General features: G+C 46.1%; 1 protein-coding gene across 5 annotated transcripts in view; it reads left to right on the top strand.

The window, feature by feature from the left end:
- The window catches only part of Kcnip1 (potassium voltage-gated channel interacting protein 1), a 369,154-nt gene that overhangs the window by 346,263 nt on the left and 7,565 nt on the right, over window positions 1-15,326 (top strand). For 3 of the 5 annotated variants that reach the window (NM_001261388.1, NM_022929.3, XM_087574200.1), the window contains 4 exon segments: window positions 6,299-6,423; window positions 7,797-7,866; window positions 9,117-9,187; window positions 9,941-10,048. In NM_001261388.1, coding sequence (NP_001248317.1) covers window positions 6,299-6,423; window positions 7,797-7,866; window positions 9,117-9,187; window positions 9,941-10,048 — 374 coding nt within the window. 5 annotated transcript variants of the gene reach the window in all.

Raw genomic sequence — 15,326 nt, 5'->3', positions numbered from 1 at the left:
ATTTCTATGGAACTCTTCTACAAATCTATACTGCCTTCAAAATGTAGCCCATGGGGCTGGAGCTGATCCGTCAATCAGTCCCACCTGCTGCTCCATAGTGAGGACTGGAATCCTAGCACTCAGGCCAGAGAGCTCACAAATGCCTATAACTCAAACTCCAAGGGATCTGATGCTCTCTTCTGACCTCCCAAGACACACACAGATACACATGTGCACACACACACACACACACACACACACACACACACACACACACACACACTCAAATGCCACTCACCAGGCTGATCAAGGGGGCAATTAAATCCAGTAAAATAAATGTCTCCCGTGGGCACAGACTAGGAGACAATAGATACCCAGCAGTTTGTACTACGACTCTTAGCAGTGTAGACAGAAACCATCCCAGTCTGGGATTATGGGGCTGGGGGGTACTAAAACACACTGAGGATGCTGGCTGGACTGTCTGATGCACCTTTGGTCAAGGGTGCTAGCAAGACAGGAGGAGATTGAAAAAGGAGCCCACATAGGAAAGCAAGACTTACCAGCACACAGACCTGAAAGGCCAGCAGAAAGGCATTGAGCAGGGCTCTCTTGGAATTTAGAGACACCCAGCTTACATGCCATGGGGAGGGGTGGTGTTCCAGGTCTGTATTTTCTCCTTGGCTTCGTTCATGGCACAGTAAAAGAGTTAACCTGCATCTACTCTATCACACACCCTACTGTGCCAATTATTACCACCAACAGCACTTTTTCTCTACTCCACCTGGGTTGCTCATCACACTTGAGAGAGGAGGAGAAAAATCAAACTGTGTAGCTTGTACGTTCCATAAGAACAGGAAACCGATGGTTTACGTGTCGTGTACAACAACAGATGCCTCGTGGGTGGTTGTTGACGGAAATGAACTGTCCTACAAGACCTATAGTTTAATCACAGACGTAAGAAGAGGTAATGGGGCCTTCTCGTGGTAGAGGGTGTCTTAAAAGCCACTCTGCAATGACACCTGTGGGTATGTCCCAGAAGCCATCCCCATTCGCATCCTCTGCCACGCGCCATCTCATCTCTCTTCAGGCTGCATGACTGCATGGCTCGGAGCATGCTGGATGAGCCCTGCTGGTAGTGTGGGCACTGGGAGGTGACCCAGTGCTTGTGCCTGTTCTGACTGTGGGGAAGGGAATGGGAAAGCCAGGCTCTGTTCTGCTGATGAGAGGCCCCTTGCGTATATGAAGCTGGGTGATGACCGGGACTCCCCCCATGAGTGCCTCTCCAATGACAATAAAAGTGTGTTGTGCTTTTTAAATGAATAGATTTGGTAAACTGTTTTCTTACTTTTTCCTAGACATCGCCTGGTGGTATTACCAGTATCAGAGAGGTAAAAAAAAAAAAAAAAAGTCAACACTCTCTTGACTGTCTCGGTCACATGACTTGAAAGGAAGAACTTCTCGATCAAGGATATGTTCTGCAGCTAGCTTTCTCGTTCACTAGACTTTTGTGCCCCTTGTTAGCAAACCCAGTCTGTGTAGAAACCATTAGGGGTTTTCTCTTAGGGGTGGGGTTTAAGGAAAGCTTTGTTCCTCCTAAGAGGACCATATTTTTTCCTTCTGCGCTAATTGAACAACTGTAAGACAAAGCTCAGAGCTTTTACTGACACATAAGCTTAAGTTTAATAACCGTTCAGAACAAATGGCCAGAATGTCTCTGTTCTCCTCCCCTCCCGCAACGTGGTCTGCACTTCCGATCGCATCGGCATTTTCTGAAGCAGTTTTTTTTTCTTTATCTGTTTTTATTCTATTATTCAGTTCCTATGACCCACTTCACGTTCTTTGTGAGACAGAGTGGAGACTTTAGATAGGCAGACTGCAGGAGAATAGGCTGTGTGACTAAGACAGGAGAAAGGCAGGTGGTGGGGAGACGGAGGAGGTGTATGAAGTCCCACCCTCAGCAGCCCCCAAACCAGGAGACAGCTTACATGAGCCCAAAGTGAAGCCGGGCGCGGGGGTGCACACCTTTAATCTCAGCACTAAGGCAGAGGCAGGGGCAGGTGGTTCTCTGTGAGTTCAGAGCCAACCTGGGCTAGAGAGTGAGTTCCAGGACTTCCAGGAATAAATAGAGACACCCTGTCTCAGAGAGAGGGGGAGAGAGAGAGAGAGAAACAGAAACAGACAAAGAGAGACAGAGACAGACAGAGAGATGCAGAGAGACACAGAACTAGGGGAGTGACAAGTGCCCTAATGACTGTAGCTACCCAGAGTGCCCAAGCCCCCACTCAGCTGTAGCAGATGATGCCCTGGTGTGAATTTAAGATTCAAGATTTTCCAAGAGAAATATGAAATACAAACTTGGTTGTAGATTTCTTTTCTATAAACATTGGCAACTATTTTAAAATGAGCCTTTATGTATTTCTTACAAAACCTCTCTTTGAACTACATTCAAGCTAAGGACCACAATTTTGTAACCTCAAAATGGATAAGATGGGTGGGTGGGTGGGTGTGTATAAAGTACAGCCCAGATCCTGCCTCTGCTCAACACATGTGCACACGCGCACACGCGCGCACGCGCGCGCGCACACACACACACACACACACACACACACACACACACACTGGAGAAACTGTATTCTAAGCCAAGGAAGAGATGGTCATAGTTTTGGGTCATGGCCTTTGTCATCAGCCAGAGAAGATACCTCAGTGACATGTACCCCCAGACGCAGGTCCCTACTGCTCACAATCTGTGGACCTGACTTGTCCACAAGCATGGCACTTCTTAGGAACCAAAGTGCGTCAAGGCTGGTCACAAACCACCTTACCGTCTGTGCTCCGGTGAAGTCACCGTGGAGATACAGGGCAGCCGAATCTGATAGACCAGTCCTGGATTGGCTGGGGTTAAGGTGCAGCTTTGTCACTGTTGACCTGTGTCACCCAAGCCTCAGACAGGAGTTAGTGGCAGAGTTTGGGGAAGAATGACAATAGAAGGTATTTCAGGGACTCCGTTCAAAAGATATGGAACTCACTGGCACTATAGGGGGCTTGATACGAAATGACGTTTCTAAGAGGGTCTAAAGTTTTCATCCATCCTATACCATGAATAACCTGAAAGCCTAAAATGTTTTATTTTTAATTACTCTGAATCATACCCGGTTTAGTCTAGGACTCTCTGCTGTATCGCCCTGTACAATTTATCATTCCAGCTCACATTCACCTCGGGTGATAGACATTTATTACCCCGCGAGCTCCTTGTAGTTAGAAATTTACCTTTTCCATTAAGGTAATTGACTTCTAAATATCAAGTGACGAGGGTGCCAGACCCCTCACCCCCACCACACAGGTGAACATTACAAAGAGAAAATAATCTCATTGATCTTTATCAAGCAGAACTTCCCATCGCATTAACCTCACAATTGGCTTTGATCCAAACTCGGTCTGACTTAATGATTAGTTCGCCGTTACTTTAGTAATGAAAAGAATAACAGAAAGAAGCGTTTGGCATTGAAGACTCACAAGAACCAAACAGTAAGGAGCTCCCGTGTGTTAGTTCTGATTCTGTGTAACCAGGGAGCTAGGCCAGTGTCCTCCTTCTACCAGCTCTGTCCTGAGATGTCCGGGGAGTCCCCAAGTGGACAGGAGAGATGTGAATGCCACCCTTCCAAAACAGATATATTTACAGTGGCCCAGAACAATGAGGCTACGAGGTGGTAAGAAAGGGAGGCACATCCAGATGTGGGCCAGTCTAGACAGTTGCAAAAGCTGTGAACACGTTAAGTTATTGTTTTCCAATGAAAGGCCAGGGCTCACCAGGGTCACAGCAGCAGAGGTTTGCCTAGGCTGGAGGGCATGTCACGTCCGTCAGAGACAGCATTGCCTCACGAGGTTTTACCTTCCAGAGATCCCACGGAAATGTTGCACGTATTTATGCACGTATTATGGGTTGTTATGTAAGTTACACGCTTACTTACCGGTTTAGGCCCCTACTATCCATGGGTGGCTACTTCCCTACATCTCAAGCCCCAATCACCTGAGTTTCTCCCGTCGGGGATGTGACCACAGACGGATCATTAGTGAAGGGCAAAGCCTGAAAGCAAAGGCTTGGCCGTCAGTCACGGGCAAGTCTCAGCCTGCAGAATCTCTTTAACCTGGAGCTCCATCCTGCATCCCAGAGAGCAAGCCTGTCACTGCTTGATAAGGAGTGACTCCTCTTCTTAACGAAGTGGGTTTAATAGCTGGTGTCTCGGTAATTAGCACCTTTGAAGCAAAGTGATGGGAAGTGAATGCTGGTTCCAAATTGAAAAAAAAATTCCCTTAAACTTTTGCAAAACAAAACAAAACAAAACAAAAACAGTCTCCTAGTCTCCTTAGCTTATAAGGAATCAGGCACAGGAGATTAAGAAATAGCACAACACACACACCACACACACACACACACACACACACACACACACACACACACATTAAAAAAATACCTTTTTTTCTTCTGGGTCAGATAAATATTTGCAGGTGGAGACCTTTGAAAGCAAACCATCTCTTTCCGAAACAAATTTTTCCACTTTCTTATTTATCTCTTAATATTTATATTCTAATTCTTCTTCCTTTACTGGGGCTACCTGGGCACTGCCCAGTAGATCCTGGGGAGCAGGCAATATGTGGTATCTATTATAAGCCTTCACAGCCCCTTTGAAGTTTCTCCAGAACATACACAGCACTTTTTTTTCTTTTGCTAAGACTAACCAGCAACTGATTTCTTAGGATGAGTTTAAGATCTCATGAGATACTCGGAGCTTCCCCTGTTATACCTGTGTGTACTTCCCCCCGCCCACTTGCTTTTCATTCTGGACACTGGCCCTTTGATTTACACAGAAACCTTCTGCATTAAGGTAATTGGTACTTAACTCATTAGCTACAAACATAAGGAGAAAGAAAGGCTTCGTAAGAGTTCTGAGGAAATTGGCCACTTGCCACAGTGTGACATAAACAGAGTTTCTTATTTATATTGGATCATTATCTATCTCCCTCCCAGAAGAATTAGGTGATGTGCGGGACCCAGCATGTAAGAAAGATAACAATTAGGCTTGGCTGCCGCATTATTGAGGCTTTACTGTAACATCCATTACCACTGGGATTCTGCTCAAGATATAAATTTTGATGGATTTGTTTTGTGTTGGGATTTAAGTGTCACGGTAGCAGAGAAAATCTGGCGCTAAGAGCCCAACCCTGCCTGCAGAACAACTACACTCACTGTACCTGTTCGCCTGGTTCTGCGATGCAGACCCAGGCCGCCTCCTCTGACTTACCATGGTGCAGTGTGGGCCGTATGTTCCCAGCAGCCTGCTCATCCCGCCCTTGTTTTCACGAGGCAGAAGTTGGAATTGTTCAATATATGGATTTGCTGATGCCTGTGTGACAATGGTAGGCAGGGTAGGGTAGATGGCAAACGATCCTTGCCTGGAATAGATTTACAGAAAAGAATTCTGGCAGGGCACAAAGAGAGTGAGTAGTCACTCATCCCTGTCTGAGGCTAAGCTCCTGGAAGCAACCGCCGACGGATGAACTTTGAGTTGCTTCAAAGGAAGATAAGTGGAGTCAGCCGACAGGCACTTTGCAAACGAGGTGTCCCATTGGACACTGTTCCGATGCGTGCAGGAGGTTGAAACCCTACTCTCTTATGGCTGTTTTTATAGAGCCTTGCAAATGTCCTGGAAACCTTTCTTTATGCAAAGATGCTCGCATTGAAGTTGCTTCCCTGGTATGTAAGGAGACCTAGCGGATATTACAGAATAATGCTGTGTGCAAAATACATTCTGATTCTTTAAAGTCACATTCAACACAGTGTACTTTGAACTTCCCACTGAGTCTCCCTAGCACCTCCCTCGCTAGCCCGCACGGTGAAACCTCATCCCTTTTGAAAATAGTTACGATTCCTTCCCCTTTACTGTTCGGAGTCTCATTCTGCTCAGGCACCAGCGTCTCTGCATGGAGAGCAGTGTTATCGAGCTTCAATTTGAATATGCAAAGATTCAAATTGATTTTGAAAATGTTTTTTGTGTGGCTGTGTTCTGAACACTTCCACCCTCAGCTGCCTATCTGAGATGCTGATGGCCTTTGCCATCTGTCACATTTAGAGTAACATGGTGGGCAGATTTCGACACAGAGTGAGTGGGCAGGGGAGCGGGGTTCAAGGCCCATGACCTCCACCATGACCCCAGTCCAAGCCCAAAGTCCCGGTTCCCAAGATCACACCTCGAACAGCTCATACTGTGACCCAACACAAACCAAGGAGGTCACATTCTGATGCCGTCCCCTCTGCTTCCAGACAAGATCGAGGATGATCTGGAGATGACCATGGTTTGCCATCGGCCTGAGGGACTGGAGCAGCTTGAGGCACAGACGAACTTCACCAAGAGAGAACTGCAAGTCCTTTACCGGGGATTCAAAAACGTAAGACCGCCCCCCCAGAGACTCGGAGGCCTGTTGTTTCTTGTCACTTGACTAAGCTTTTCCCGTGCCAAGGAGGTCCCCAGAGTGCAGAGATCCAGGAAGGCCACTGCTATGAACCTGCACCTGGTGAGAAAGAAAGCAGGAGGACCAGGCCTCAGACAAGGCAGACAGGAACCTCACCCACTGCAGAGAAGTGCCACAGGGTGCTGTGACCTTGGGGAAGCCTTCACAGCCAAGATGCAACCTTAGCTTGACCAGCACTCTCTACCCTCTGTTTGGTGTCCAAAGAGTGATGGGATTGAGCTGTGCTGACTCATGCTAGAGAGGCCTGCAATGACCGATGTATAAGCCCAAATGCCACTGTGTTCATTTCTCCTTGAAAGTTAGGACAGGTTGGGGATTTAGCTCAGTAGTAGAGCGTTTGCCTAGCAAGTGCAAGGCCCTGGGTTCAGTCCCCAGCTCCGAAAAAAAGAAAAAAAAAAAAAAAAAGAAAGTTAGGACAGTGGAACCAACACTTCTGTCCTACTGCTGTGACCTTTTCCTATGTGCCACACAGAAAGCCACTTCTTAGCAAAGCAGTGTGTAAGGAAGGAAGTTCAAAATTGACACATACCCGAGGCTACTGCTGTCTTCTGGGATGCTTTGAGAGCTCTCACAGCCCAGCCTGGATAAGGAGTTTGGGTTTAACCCTTACAACATTGAGCACATTCATATTCCCAAATGGCTGGGTGGAGTTAAGCAAGCGAGCTGTTCTGGTCACCTCCCTCCAGGCACAGCCTCCAGCAGGAGCTTAGTGGTCAAGTGTCCTACAGCTCGACTAGTTGGTCATGTGTCTGATTTGCTACTGTTGGGCGTTCTTCTTTCTAATGTTGAAGAAGCCATGTTAATAGTGCCCCGCTGAGCTGGAGTGAGGCTCTGGGAGGTTGTTTCCCAGTTGGGCACTTGTCTAAGAGGGGACCAGAAAATAGAAGAAATTCCACTTATTATTTTGGCAGCTACCCTAGTCTCAGTGCTACCTAATACTGAGGGAACTGTTAAACTCATTCTGAGGGTAAGTGTGTACAAGATCACAGGCCACCTCTGACGAAGCCGAAAACCTTAAAGCAGGCTTAACCAGGATCCAAACTTAGACCTGTCTAGACCTAAACCCAAGACTCTCCCAGCCCAGTCCCTATTCTGTGATCTCCCCTCACTTGCAAAATAGCTTTTCATGATAGTGTTACCTCCAAGACCTCCTGAAGATACCCAGTACACATGTGCTTCCTAGTCTCTGCCCAGGAGAGGGCATGAGGACCCTGCTCAGTCTCTACCCCCTAGTACAGGCTCCCAGACACTTCCCACACACACACTCTCTCTCTCTCCCCCACACACAGGAGTGCCCCAGTGGTGTGGTTAACGAAGAGACATTCAAGCAGATCTACGCTCAGTTTTTCCCTCATGGAGGTGAGTATATGCTTGGAAAAATGCCCTCCCAGCATCCTCTCCAGTGGTCAGCCTTCTCTTTCTCAACCCCTCTGTTCATTATCTTTGGGGTCAAAGGAGAATTCATGGCAAGATTTTTTTTCTTACTACAAAATATAAAACTCTCTGACAAACAAATATGAGCCCACTCAAGGGGAAGAACAGATATCGCAGTAACAGAAAGTCCCATAAACAGCTCTAGAAAGCAGGCATCATGACCCCGGAAGGAACGATTGAGTTTCAGAGACATTAAGCATTTTATTCACGACCACACAGCTCGAAGGTGGCAGCCAAGGAATAGGAAAGTATAAGGGGCAAAAGCTTTGTCATCTTGGTTCCTTGAACAGCTAAGACGGGTTGAAATCTTGTAAAGAACATTAGTAAATACTACAGACCATAAAAATCACTGAGCAAAATAAACTGTGGGCAGCGTGAAGTTGTACTTATTTATAAAGTCAGGTCAGTGAGGCACTGGACTCCCACCGCCTGCTCCACACATCCGTGCATCCTTCCCCCCTGTGGCTTTCTTGTGTCACCTGCTCACAGGAGTCACCTGAAGAGTGCAGAACACCTGTTCCGGGTCCTAACAAAAGAAAGACTTCAAGTGTCCCACATCCTTCTTGGGCCCTATCTATCACGGGCCTTCCCAGCAATGCACAGGTGTCTCCCTGGTGTGGGATTCGGTGCAGGGTTTCTCTCTGTGTCAGGGAGAAGTGGCTTCACGTCATGCTAGTACCTGACTCCCTATGAACGCCCCCCAGAGACAGTTTGCCACTGTGTGGCAGGGAAGGCTCGAGTTTAATGTATTTCTCCCCATGTCTCAAGAGTCAGGTCTTGCTACATCCCACTGTACGAAGATGGGGAATGGACACTCTGAGGTGTTGCATTAAGTCTACAAGCACAGCTATATGGAACCAGCTTTGATACAAGCTCGGGTCTCTCCTCACAAGGAGGTGCCCATGCCATGGCAAGGAACCCTGCTTGGGACACCTCTACTCAGTCACTGCCCAGAGGACCAGGCCACACAGAGGAACAGGCAGGGGAGACAGTAGGGAGAGAGATACGAACCGTCTAACCTTGTGCTAGAACTAATTTCTCGCCTAATCTCCAGGACTGAGCAAATGAGTCTCAGTCCATCATCCTCCCTCTCCTCTCTCTGGCCCCACCCGTGCTGCCTCTGCCCTCTGTGGAGCCTTGACCCCCACTCACCTGCTTCCCCCTCTACTTTGCAGATGCCAGCACATACGCACATTACCTCTTCAATGCCTTCGACACCACCCAGACAGGCTCTGTAAAGTTCGAGGTATAGTATGTGGGTCCAGTCGGGGGTCCCCTGGTTCCACAATGCCTCTCCTTCTGAATATGACAGTGCTGGTGGAACGAGTTAATTATCAAAGTCTTCATTTAAGACAAGAAACTTGATTCATTTAAGGAACAGCACCTGAAGTCAGAGAAGACTCTTGTCGTCTAGACACTGTGCGTGGGGGTGGTAGAGACAGCCTAAGAGATCCCTTGTGCCCTGTAAGCCGAGCGGTAACCTCTGGACCTAGCATTTCTTATTTATTAACCTGTTTAGCTTTTATAATAGTGCTTACAAGGCATGGCCAGATGGTTATTTATTATCAATTAACAGAAGAAGAAAATGAGGCAGAGAGTGAGTAGCATTTCCAAGATCAGAAAGAGAAAGAAAGTGGCCAGGGAGGCCTTGAACACAGGCAGTGTGTTTCCTCAGCCTGTGCTCATAGCTACTGGAATGTACAGTCCCTCAGACGTTAGCAACCATTGCAGCCTTGGATTAGGATCAACGAGGGAGGCTGAGTTCACACATACAGAGCTCAATTCATCCTCAGGGGCCATCAGAGACTGAGACAGTGTAGGTACAGGGAACGGAAGATAGGACTGGGCCTCCCCCAGGCTGGGACTGGACATTTCCATCTGGCTAACGAGAGGGTGTGGGAGGCGCCATTTTGTAAAAGCATCACGGTCCAATCTGGAAGTCAGGCTTCTCTCCACCCACGCAGTGGTTAACGTGAGGCCCGCCTTCTTCACTTCTTAGGACTTTGTGACTGCTCTGTCGATTTTACTGAGAGGAACGGTCCATGAAAAACTGAGGTGGACGTTTAATTTGTACGACATCAATAAAGACGGCTACATAAACAAAGAGGTAAGTGAGCATGAGATGAACACAGTGGAAGCACTGAAATCGAAAGCAACCCCAGACCCCGGAAAACACTGAGTGAAAGCGAGTCCGTCCCTAGCAGAGTGAGGAAGCCCACCGCTGATGTCCCTGCCCAGCCCCGCCCCTGTGCTCAGGAAGCTGTAAACCGCTCCTCACAAGCCCACACAGGTGCGATGGGCTGAGACTGTCTTTTGGGGAACCTGCATCTCCCCCTGAGTAGCAGCCTCCTCACATTAAAGCTCAGTATAAGCCTGGAAGGATGAAAGGAGCCCCCAGAAGAGAGCAGAGAGCTCTTCGAGACAGAGGTGACATGGGCCAAATCCCATTACCCACAACCCACTCTGCCTAATAAAATCAAGGAAGGGGACGATTTGGGGTGGTGGGCAATTGTCTTAAAAAACAACCATCACGGGGTTGGGGATTTAGCTCAGTGGTAGAGCGCTTGCCTAGGAAGTGCAAGGCCCTGGGTTCGGTCCCCAGCTCCGAAAAAAAGAACCAAAAAAAAAAAAAAAAAAAAAGGAAAAAACAGAATATCAGACTCTTCGCCGCTTCTCTCAGAGCATTGGTGCATCACCCACCACGGGCTGTCACTCAAGACACCTGGATGTCTGCCGTGAGAGCCATAGGGGCTTGACAATAACATTTGGGCATCGTCTCGCTGAACTCTTGTATCTCAGACATGATGCCTGGAGCTGTGAAGATCACCCTCACCTCAGTACTGCAAGGCTCTCCTCATGTAGAGGGGGGAACTCACACCCAGGGTGTATGCACAGCCATGTTCCCTATTCATCCAGTCACGGGTGTTCAATGCAAATTTGAGGATTCATTCTGTTTCCTGGGTGCTGGAGAGAAAATGGCGAACAATCAGCCCAAGTCTGACTGTCATGGGGTAGTGAAGTGGGATGGACAATAACAGCAAAATGAAGAATGACAGGTTTTGGTAAGAGTCAGTGTCTTAGTTAGGGTTTTACTGCTGTGAACAGACACCATGACCAAGACAACTCTCAAGAGGACAACATTTAATTGGGGCTGGCTTACAGGTTCAGAGGTTCAGTCCATTATCATCAAGGTGGGAACATGGCAGCATCCAGGCAGGCATGGTGCAGGAGGAACTGAGAGTTCTACCTCTTTGTCTGAAGGCTGCTAGCAGAATACTGACTTCCAGCAGCTAGGTCAAGGAGGGTCTTAAAGGCCACACCCACAGTGACACACCTACTCCAACAGGGCCACACCTTCTAACGGTGCCACTTCCTGGGCTGAGCACATACAAACCATCACAGTCGGCAAGGGGCTGTCTAAAACAGTATTGCCAACCAAGGGAAAGTCAGTCCCAAAGTCAGGAAAAGTGTCCCAGGAAGAAGGAACGGCCTCTAGTGGGGTTCTCAAAGAAGATAGGGTTCCACATGCCCTCCAAACGGAGAGGCTTGCTGATGGCTGCAGACTAGGAGGGTAGGGAAGAAAAAACGACAGGCTTCAGCCTGGACGGGGAAGACTGGGGTAGAGAGCCCTACCCGAGGTCCCACTGTACCTACTGGGAGCAGGGGTCTCAGGAAATACTAAATACCAAAGGCGGTTCGAAGTCAGCGGGAAAATTTGAGCAGCTCCCTGTCACTCAAAGAAACAAAATTCACATTAAAAACCCAGAAAAGTTTGAGCTCCCCGGATGATTTTCTGGTGACGTCTAACACAAACCTACAAAGCTGAGGTGCGAGTGACTTTCCCATATTTTTTGTAAGTCCAACAACACCTCGATTCTGAAACTTGAAATTTAGAAAAGGTCTTAGGGGAAGCACGACAACCACTATGAGCACAGATGCGAAAAGCCTATCAAAACATTAGCAAACCAAATCCATGAATACATTTAAAAAATACAGTATAATGTAAAAAAAAAAAAAAAGTATAGTATAAGCAAGGTTTTTCCAGGAAGGCAAGGTTGGTTTGACTCTCAAACATCCATGTCAGTCTCTCTATTTACACAACAAAAAGAAAAATGATATTGACTCAGTAAATGCAGAAAAGGCCCTTGATAAAACCACTACCCATTCACGGTAAAGTCTTTAACAGATGGAGACTAGAAGATCCTTTTTCTCAGCCTAGTATCTGATAACTGATTTTTAAGAATCCTACAGCCAATATCTGCTTAATAGTGAATACTGAATAATTTTCCCCAAGATCCAGAATGAAACAAGGCAACGAGGCAGGAAAAAAAAATAAATAAAGTTTTATCTGTAATAAGGTTGAATTCATAGAAGACAGTTCATAGAAATCTCAAAGAGTCTACAAAGGAATGCCAAAGAAAATACCAGAAAGAATCATGAACTTATTGATCCAGGTAGCCAGATATAACTTCTATTTTTTAAAAAGCAATATATGTGTGAGTATGTGTGTGTGTTATGCTTAAAATAATTCTACTTATGACACAAAATTTTTGATAAATTCAACAAAATTGATGTAAGATTTATGCATACAAAACCACAAAATACTGATGAAAATTAAGACCTAAATAAACAGATAAGCCGTGCTCTTCTGTGTGACTACCCAACAATGCTAAAATGGAGATTCTCGAAAACTCAGCTTGTAGATTCAGTCTCGTCTCAACCAAAATACCCAACAGACCCTTTATAGAAACTGATAAACTGATCTAAAATGTAAATGTAAACGCAAGAACCACAACAACCAAGATGAAGAAGGCAGAGGCGGAGTTACTCGTCCGGGAGTAACGTGAACGTGTAGTGATGAGCGCTGTGGTGACGTGGCGTTGTGGTAAGCACACAGCTTACCAGACCAAGATGAACAGTCCGAAGGGGGGCTGGACCTGAGGCTCACACAGCACTTGCCTAGCAAGAGTAAGACCCTAGGTGTGATCCCCTTCCATAAAAAAGACTTGTCCATATTGTCATCTCGAAAATGATGACTGAAGCCAAAGAGAATACAACGCTGTCTTGAACAAATGGTTCTAAGCCAACTCTGCATCCCTCTGAAAATAAACATGGACCTTCGCCTTCACGCCAAAAGCAAACGTTAACAGGAAGCAGATATGCGCATAAACTCAAATGCAAAAGCCATTGTGGTAAAGAATGCCTAGGAGAAACACCCTCACTAGTTCAGAGAAACAGCGAATATCTTAGGGCAAGTAAGAAGAGCTCATAAAAGAAAGTCTGACATTTCTCTTTATCAAGGTTACAATTTTCTGTTCTCAGAAGATGCCATGAAGAAAAGGGAAATGGGAGCCAGGATTGGAGAAATGGCTTGTAAATTGTTATTATATGACAGAAGACTGAGGTCCAAATACATTAGAAGTGCTCGTAATTTATAAGAAGATAAGCAAGTCTGTGAAAAATAGGTAGTGAGGGGCCACCAAGATGGCTCAGTAGGTAAAGGCACATGTTACCAAGCCTGACGAGCTGAGTTCAATCCCTGGAACCCACATGTTAGTAGGAAAACACTGACCCCTGACCCCTGACCCCTGACCTCTGCCTTCTACTCATGTACTGTGACACACATGTCCAAAAAACAAAAAAAAGTAATTAATGTTTTTAAAAACAATAATACAATAAAATCTTTAAAAGTTAGAATTTTTAAAGTTAAATAGATATGTCAGAAAATATTAGTAAGTGGACAATAGACTCAAGAAAAAATGGCTCCATACGTATATTGTTTAAGGAAATATAGATTTTTTTTAAAACTATAGCAAACAATAATTATGCATATACTACAGGGGCTGAAAATAAAAAGGCCAACAATTTCCAAGTGTAGGCAAGGATGCCCAAGAGTTAGAAACTCTTACACACTGCTCGTGGGAAACAATGTAACCCTTGCCGCTTAGGAAACATTTTAGCATCTTAAATAAGATTAGCATCCAACTGATGTATAACCCAGAAATGCCACCCTACATAGTCACCTAAAAGGAATGACAGTATGTAAACTCATAAATGCCTACAGGGGGCTTACATACTACCCCGATGTAAATAGCCCCCGACTGGGAAGCAGCCCAAACGTCTTTGAAGAGGACGACGATAAGCACATTGCATCTGATGGGTGCTCAGGAAGAGAGATAAATCACGGCCACATCAGTAATGGCACGGGCTCTGCGCTGTCCATCGTGCACGTTAGACAGAGACGGCTTCCACCTTCCTGCAGTATCATTCAGTTCACATCGAGTTCTATTGCATCAATGAAAACGTTTTGAGTGACTAACATTTCGTCAGCGGTGCTGGATGCCGGGGAGATTGGCGGACAATGTAGAAGCTTCTTGTGACAAGAATAACCCAGTTCCTTGGAGTGGAGGTGGCACAGTTCTGCACATTTACCAAAGTCTGTCAAGCAGGAGACTTAACATATGTGAGCTTGCTGGAGTCAAATTTATACTCCAATAAGCCCTATTTTTTAAAGGGAGATCTCATTGTAACTTGGGAATACCTAAATGACAAGATGTGCTCAGAGTGTGTTGAATGAAAGAAAAAATTAAAACTGTGGCAAAGTATGTAAGAGAAAGAGAGCAGGAATCCGATCTCACTTAAAATATGTGTCACAAATTCTAAACAAAATGCCAGGGGGGGTTGGGGATTTAGCTCAGTGGTAGAGCGCTTGCCTAGGAAGCGCAAGGCCCTGGGTTCGGTCCCCAGCTCCGAAAAAAAAAAAAGAACCAAAATGCCAGGAAGTTAGACTCAGCACTCCAGTTAAAGGAGCGTGCATGACAAGGACCAGGTTTCTTGCAGAATTCAGTAGTGGAGAATATCTATTAAATAATTCATCCCATCCGTACATAAGCCACGTGATTCTAAAATCATATTCCGTAAGTTACTTTGGTCATTTTTTAAACTCCTAATTAAGTAGGAACAAAATTCATCTTGAGGATAATGGAATGTGTTGTAGCCTTCTACACAGCTTTTCACATCATGGTGACGTCTCTGAGACCCTCGGCTATAGCAGAGATGAAGACCATTGTGCCTCTATTGACCCACACCATCTGCCCACGCGTCTCAGACAAGAGGGACGGAAGCACACATCGGGGAAGCTAGGGCAGTCTTGGTTAATGACATGGGTTTCTTCTCTCTACTTATTGGTTTGCACCGAGGTCTCAAGCTCAAGCTGACTGGAACACACTGTGTAGCCCAGGCTGGCCTTGAATGCATGGTGATCCTCCTGCCTCAGCTACCTTAGTACTGGGATTACAAGGGAGAGGCTCCGTGTTTAGCAATGACATGATTTTATACTTAGTGGGGAAAGGATATGAGAGATTACTTAAACAATTAGAACTAAA

Source organism: Rattus norvegicus, chromosome 10 (assembly GCF_021556685.1).
Source record: "Rattus norvegicus strain SHRSP/BbbUtx chromosome 10, alternate assembly SHRSP_T2T, whole genome shotgun sequence".
Classification (NCBI taxonomy): domain Eukaryota; kingdom Metazoa; phylum Chordata; class Mammalia; order Rodentia; family Muridae; genus Rattus; species Rattus norvegicus.
The sequence above is the reverse complement of the archived record's forward strand: the minus strand, read 5'-3'. Positions and strand labels throughout refer to the sequence as shown.